Source organism: Ananas comosus, linkage group 2 (genome assembly GCF_001540865.1).
Source record: "Ananas comosus cultivar F153 linkage group 2, ASM154086v1, whole genome shotgun sequence".
Classification (NCBI taxonomy): Eukaryota; Viridiplantae; Streptophyta; class Magnoliopsida; order Poales; family Bromeliaceae; genus Ananas; species Ananas comosus.
The window spans coordinates 2,880,290-2,887,909 of NC_033622.1; the positions used below are offsets into that span (position 1 = coordinate 2,880,290).

General features: G+C 35.8%; 1 protein-coding gene across 2 annotated transcripts; it reads left to right on the top strand.

Moving 5' to 3' along the window:
- On the top strand, positions 4,294-6,597 carry LOC109724246 (probable E3 ubiquitin-protein ligase RHY1A). 2 transcript variants are annotated; one of them, XM_020252999.1, is made up of 3 exons: positions 4,294-4,647; positions 4,746-4,861; positions 5,881-6,597. In XM_020252999.1, the coding sequence occupies exons 1-3, from the start codon at positions 4,492-4,494 to the stop codon at positions 6,212-6,214; spliced, it is 606 nt and encodes a 201-aa protein (XP_020108588.1). In that variant the 5' UTR covers positions 4,294-4,491; the 3' UTR covers positions 6,215-6,597. The 2 variants fall into 2 exon arrangements, with proteins under 2 accessions (XP_020108588.1, XP_020108598.1); XM_020253009.1 differs by having other exon boundaries at positions 4,749-4,861.

Below are 7,620 nucleotides of genomic sequence, written 5' to 3' on the forward strand. Positions count from 1 at the left end.
CTCACAAATATGTCCCTCCAAAAGGACTCCCTCTTTCTCTTTCTCTTTCTCTTCGGGCCGTGGGAGCGGACGACAGCGGTGGCGCTTCGGCAAGGTCGTGGTCGGGTTCGCCGGCGACAAAGAAGAGGGAAGAAAAAAGGGGAGAGGAAGAAGAAGGGGAAAAAGGAAAAATGAGAGGAAGAGGGAGAGGAAGAAGGAAGAGGAAGAGGGAGAGGGTTCGCAGCCGCCACCGCATCTCCTCCCTCGCCGGCGACGAAGAAGAGGGAAGAGGAAGAGGGANGCGGCGGCGGCGGCGCGGGGTTGGGTTCGCCGGTGACGAAGAAGAGGGAAGAGAAAGAAGGAGAGGAAGAGAGAGATGAAGAGGGAAGAGGAAGAGAAAGAGGGAGAGGGTTCGCCACCGCCGCCGCATCTCATCCTTTGCCGGCGACGAAAAAGAAGGAAGAAGAAAAGGGATAGAAAGCAGAAGGAGGAAGAGGAAGAGGGAAGAGGAAGAGGGAGAGAAGAAGAAGAGGGTAAAATTGTCATTTCACTTATTAATTAACCATGGTTAAGTATTTTAACTATGGTTAACGAAATTTCTCTAATAGAAACTAATGGCAGGGACATATCTGAATACATTAGGACTTTTACAGGAATAACTTATGAAAGTTGAGCTTTACAGGGATATATCTGTAATTCACCATGTTTGTAGGGACGTGTATGCAATTAACCCTATTTTTTATCCTAAAATAAATCATACCATAATTTATCCTATATTTTATTGTAATAAAATAAAAGCGAAAGAAATGAATTAGAGTGGCTTAAAGATAAAAAAAGAGCGATACTAACTACCTACGATGCTTGAACATTCTACTGTCCTGATGTACTCGCTAATATGGTTGATTTACAATAGGTGTCCTCACTCGGATATAGAGATTTTAATTCTCAGTTAATTTTCTGTAGTACTCGTTTGCCTCTTTTATCTTTAGAAGTATTGTTCTCGAAAATACACTTATTTTCTATGAAACTATGAAATGTAATTTTATTGTAGTAGTCTAAATTAAAATTTTTATACTTCATTTCAGCCAATTAGAAATTTTTAATATAAAAATATAAAATAATATTTTATAATACTTTAGAACAGTGTTTCTAAAGATAAAAGGGACAAACGAGTATTACAGAAAATTAACTGAGAATTAAAATCTCTGTATCCGAGTGAGGACACCTATTGTAAAACAACCATATTAGCGAGTACACTAGGACAGTAGAGTATTCGAGCATCATAGATAGTTAGTATCACTCTTTTCTTATCTTTAAGCCACTCTAATTTATTTCTTTCGCTTTTATTTTATTACAATAAAATATAGAATAAATTATGGTATAATTTATTTTAGAATAAAAAAAATATAAATTTAAAATCAAGCGTGATCACTAACTTGAGGGTTAGTAGCCAATCCATAATTAACATATTATAATAAAATAATTTATAGTCAAGAGTACTACAAGGTAAATTGCACTGCTATCTCCTGAACTATTGGCGAGTTTTACTTAACTCCCAAACTCTTAAAATAGACATCTAACACCCTAAACTCTAATATTTCATTCGTTTTACCACTTCCGTCAGTTTTCGGTAAACGGAGCTTGACGGAAAACTGACGGAAGGGGTATCATGAATGAAATATTAGAGTTTATGGTGTTAAATGTCCATTTTAGGAGTTCGAGGGGTAAAGTGAAACTTCGCCAAAAGTTCATGAGGTAACAACGCAATTTATCCTCAATAAATATATTTATTTATTTAGAAAGCCTGTAGATAACTATCATTAAGCTTAATAGTGTTACAAATGCAATGCAAAAGAAGTAGATTTTAGCTGCTTCTTATTTTGGGCCGATTAAATCAGAAAACTAATTCTAAAATTCTGAATTTAATTCTAAAAAATAATTTACCAAACACTCTGTTAAAAAAAATCACTTTTGGCGATAAAATCATTTTCCAAAATTTAAGCCAAGTAATTAACACCCACTAAATCACTCAAAAACCCTCTCTCACGACACCTCCTCCTCCTCCGGTCCTTTCGCCACTCTCCATTTTTCTAATCAAAACTCTCTCTTAGAATTCTTGATGTGCATTCCAATTTTCATTTCAAAAATAAATCAAACACTTTTGAATAATTCGTCGTTCTATTTTTTATTTCAAAACAATCTAATACTATTTTTCATTTCTATTTCAATCATAAACTAAGCGTATGTTCTGAATGTATTAAATAATTTATGTCTTTGATCTATCAAAAAGTTCTGAACATAACAGAATGTTTAAAATCAAGATAAACCAAACTGGAGGGCCAGACCGACATTAGCACGGGGCCCAAATTAAACCAGACACTAAACATTAATTTAGGCCTTTGTTCGGTAGAAATGGTGCCCCAAATTAGTTGCTTCTCTCGGGCCCAACATACCTAACTCTTTGTATTGATTTCATTGCAACTCTCTACAGAGTTGAGCTCCTACGCTTTATTGCTTATAATTTTTCGGCTGCTGAATCATCTCAAAATTCGTACTATACTATTAATACTATGTTTCGTTAAATTTTTTTTATTAACACTGTACGTATTTTAAAACAATTCGATAGTTAAAAAAAATTTAAGCATATCTCTAGGGGGGCTTTTTGCAGGGGAAAAAAAGAGAGCCACATGATTAATAATGGTAGGCAAGGAGCTGTTCTTGTCACAGAAGAACCTTTCAACTATTAATAGCCGGTCCCTGTCGGCCAATGACCCCAAGCATCCTTCTACCTAGGGATGCAAACGGGGCGGATCCGGAGGGGGAGCTCCACCCCGAATTCATGATGGGTTAAAAAAATATATCTCATAATCCGCCCCGCCTAGTAATCCGCCTCCCGCCTGCGCCCCGAATTCGTCCCACAAACTAATATTTTTTATAAAATTATAATATTATTAATATTTTATAAAATATAAATTAATAATTTTTAATAATATTTTATATATAATTTAATAATATTAATTATAAAAATAAAAAATATTAATCACAATTCAAAACAAAAATTCAAAAGTTTCAAATACATTAGAAATGAGAGTACTAACTTATTTGTATTTTGAACTTTTTTGCAAATACATTATTTTTTAGAAATATTTTTTTACGGATTCGAGGCGGATCATGGCGGGGCGGATTCAGGGTCAAAATTTCTCCTATTTCCTGTCCCGAATCCGTCTCGGATCGTAAAATTTATTCCGTTTCCTACCCCGAATCCGTTTATTTTCTCCCATTTACTGCTCCCGTCGGGGCGGATCGGGGCGGGGGCTCCACCAACCCAGATCCGTTTGCATCCCTATTCTACCCCTGAGATACTACTGCATGCACCCGGTGCATAGTCCACCACACACTCTTTAAAATTAAAAAATTTAACTCATCAAATATATTCTGTGATATTCAAAATATCTTTGCACTAATAAGAAGGGCAAAATGTAAAACTCAAGGAAGTAGATCATTCATGTAAAAAGTGCATGAATCGAGTTGTAACATTGAGATAGTGCAACCAACCGTTCCTAACACAAGTGGCAAAAAATATAGTTGTTGGTACCTGAGGTCCCAAAATCGAGATAGTGCAGTGACTATACATAATTATCTTAATAATAATGTGGGCCTCTTGGGACTAGATGCCTTAATGAGTTTTCAAAGACTATCATTTATAATAATATAATTTAAATTAAATTTTAATTTTAAAATATTATTATTAAATATGAGCTTTATTAGGGGGCAGCAAAATTTTGAGGCCAGATCAAAATCGGGTCAGACATCTATTCCGTGTGTCTAAATTCAGTTTGGATTTGAATTTCGGACAAAAATATTGTGCGCGAGTCAAAATCCACGATTTAATATCAGGCATCCGGATCCAAATCCGGTTAGATTTTTTTAAGCTAAAATTCAAAAAATAAAAATAAAATTTTTTTTTTTATTTTAAACTTCTAAATAAAAAATATCGTAATCGCATAGACAGGTTATATACACTTAATTAAATATTAACATAATAAAATTCAAATAGAATCTAATTGTCTAGACCCGTGCCAGGATCTTAATAATTAGTTTGGACGAAATAATCCGTCTGTGCCCGATTTCTAGATGGAACTCTTAATTTGTCCGGATCCGATTTTTTTTTTTTTTTGAATCCGATAAGTCAACCGGGTCGGGTTGTATTTTACCATCCGTAATTAAGTTCGGTGTATGAAATGTAGGAATACACCCGGTGCACGCAATAATTAATTTCTCCCTCACCCTCCTACCTATCTACTCCTCTAGTGCTCAATGGATCACATTAATTCCCTGCCCAACTGGGAGTCCTACGTCTAAAGATTCAGCTACACCTAAAATTTCTCAGCAAAAATGAGAGGTGTAAACGTGGATATGATATGTTGTAATACAATCTTAATTAAGATGGAGTACTATTATATTATATAGCTTAATTTGTTCTGTGTTTTATTTTTTTTCACTCTTGTTAATATGGCGGGGATGCTCCCCGGCGTCGAATTCGCCCGCAAGCGGAGGCTTCGCGGCCAAGGCGGCTCGGCAGAGCTGCCGTCGGCCGGTTCGCGGCGATCGCCGTTTTGTCAATACATGGCTGGATATGATCAGGCTCACCTTACAACCAATTCAATGGTAAATTATCATCTTAATTGTATAGATATAACTCTTTTATTATTATTATTATTATTTTATATATATATATATATTTTTTTTATTTTTGTGGTGATTAGCAGCGAAATAGCTTGAGCAAAGAGCTTCACGATTGGAGGCTAGGAAGCACAGCACGGGAGGCAAAGGAGAGGTTGGATGAGAAGCTCAGAAGTCAGAGAGCGTCCATCATCGAAAGGTCTCATGTTTAAAATTCATTCAAATATGGGGTCTATAAATAACTCTGCACGATTATCAGAATTGGATTGAATAGGATAAGAAAAATATTTCGCTTAATTACAAACTATATATATATATATATATACAACTCAATATATAATTTTGTTTTAATCTTGAAATTATAACTCATGCTTGTCTTGTCGGGATAAATACAGTAAGATTACAGTATTGGAAAGTGAGAAAGAGCTGAATTAGTCCCAACTTTTTTGATTACTACTAAAATTTTCATATTTTTGAAGCAACAAATATTATTTGCAATTGATAACTATTAGTTGTAATAATAACTTTTTGCAGCTAACAAGATCGTTGCAAATTATTTCAATAAATTTTGTAGTAATAAAAGACTAATTAAACAAAATAATTTTGTATATTACTGTGGCACAAATTGTTGGAATAAATTATATATTGCAACAATTCAATTTTTGATGCAATCAGGTTGATACAATAGAATGAAATTATTGTTGTAGATGGCATCCTAAGTTTAGAATTACTAGACTCCTCTTCGTCTCTAATAATATATATCGCTCGCTTATCTTATTCTAACTAATATGATCCTGAATACCAAATGCGCTCTAAAGTAAACTTGTAATACCTGAATAGTCTCATGCATATCAGATGAAAAAATAATTTTGATTGGATTATTAATTAAGAAGCCTCGTATCTTAATAATAATAAATGAGAGCTTAAGTATTTTTGACCGGTGGTTTGAATCCAACAAATTATTATTACATTTTATTTTAGAGATAAATAGCATGCTACCGCTTCGTTTATTTCATTTAGAAATAAACTTAGTTAGAAATGTAAATCAATTAGGATTTGAACTTGGGATCTCGGATACCAACCACCAAGTCCTTTGCCACTTGCACTAGATATAGTTGGTAACGAGTTATTATTACTAGCGGGTTAGGTCGTTGCAAAACTAGCTTCTTCTCAATACTTATGCTAGTTTTCTTATTTCTTATACATGTACAACAACAGGCATCACAGTACGGGGAGCTTAAGATCCAATAAGACTTCGAGTCGCGGTTGCAGCGGCAGCAGCGATGACGGAGGCGGTGTGGCGCCATCGGGAGTCGGGAGTCTACAGAGAGAAGTTTACTCGGTGAGGAAGAGCGCGAGGAGGTTCAACTGGAGCAAGTTGGGGTGGGAGGCGGCGGAGAAGGCGGAGTGCGCGGTTTGCCTGGAGGATTTCAGGAGGGGGGACATCCTCGTCCACCTCCCCTGCGCCCACCGCTTCCACTGCAGCTGCGTCGTGCCATGGCTAGAGACCACCCCGCACTGCCCCATCTGCAGGACGTCGATCTTCGCCTAACTATCAATTTTTCCGCATCGTGCCTTCGAACATTCTGTGCATCGATAGTTTTTTTTTTTTTTTTTGAGAGATAGGTAGCACGCTATCCGCTTGGTTTATTTCATTTGGAAATAAACTTAGCTGGAAATGTGAATCAAGTAGAATTCGAACTTGGGTCTCGGATACCAACCACCAAATTCTTTGCCACTTGTTCTAGGGACGGTCGATTGTGCATCGATAGTTTTATAAAGTAATTTACTATAGTTTGAAGAGCTTGTGAGGTTAGTGTAGTTAGCATGCATCTAAGAGTGTTGGCTTTGGGAGAAATGGATGAATGTGCTTATTTGCCAAAAAATAATGATAGTAAAAAAAAAATTTAAAAAAAAATCTTGATCTATGATCTACTAGTTGATGCTTTAATTGCTCCTGTATTGCGTTCGAATTATTGTAGTCTAGCTTGTGCACGTTTTCTTGATCCATTGCATGCTTTTCACGTGATCATACTTTATATTACTTTTATTTTTTATTTTATTATTATTTTTTAATAAGAGTAGAGAAATTTCACCCTAAGCAATGGCTTGACGTGGTGGTGTTATATTCATATTTTGCCTACGCATAGCTTCTTTAGCAACATATAATTATAATTTAGGCTTATTTTTATTTTTATGCACTAATCTTATATAATTGGATATTGTGTATTTTTATTTTCTAGATCATTTTGAGAATTGAACCCGATCTTGGCCTTAAAACCTATGATCTTGCGTGCTCGTTTCTTTAGTTACGGGGGTATTAATCCTATATTAAGAAAGTTTTGGGAGATTTTACAATTAAAAATAAGGGGTTAATTACACTAGGGACCCAATTGAAAATTAATAAAAGGGTTGATACTTTCCAAATTACAATGCAAATAAAATAAGTGATCAACGATCAAAATTGCGCCTCCAATCTCTAATTTGTTACTGCACACTTCATCTGAGCACGCTCAAACTAGAAGCATTGCTTCGACCATATCAAGCCACGCCATCTTAAACAAAGTGGTCCAAATGAATGCATCCATTATTATTACAAACAGTAGCAGTGGCTTTAGCAGATTCCTGATCGTGACGACTTTAGAGAGGATTCAATCGAGGAATTGGGAGGACGATGTAAGATTCGTTTGGGATACGTGGATGGTAGGGAGCAGTGCACAGCTAGCTCGAACTAGATTGATCGGCCTGTTAGTCTGTTGATGGGTCATCTAAGATGCAAGGAACAACGTTGTTTTTAGAAAAACTAACGTTGACCTTTTGTTGGCTATCGATAAGATCGGACGGTTGGCGATCCAATGGGATAAATCTCTCGTCTAAACGTCATCTTTCATTTTCTTTTTCTTTTAACGTTTCAATCGAGGTCTATTACCTCACCCCTGGTGCTTAGTCCGTCTTTCT

What these genes read in the sequence shown, in the direction of transcription:
- LOC109724246 (XM_020252999.1), top strand. Translation starts at nt 4,492, where the DNA reads ATGGCGGGGATGCTCCCCGGCGTCGAATTCGCCCGCAAGCGGAGGCTT. An exon ending in ACCTTACAACCAATTCAATG is followed by an intron (nt 4,648 to 4,745) that starts GTAAATTATCAT and finishes TGTGGTGATTAG; the next exon opens with CAGCGAAATAGCTTGAGCAA. An exon ending in AGAGCGTCCATCATCGAAAG is followed by an intron (nt 4,862 to 5,880) that starts GTCTCATGTTTA and finishes GTACAACAACAG; the next exon opens with GCATCACAGTACGGGGAGCT.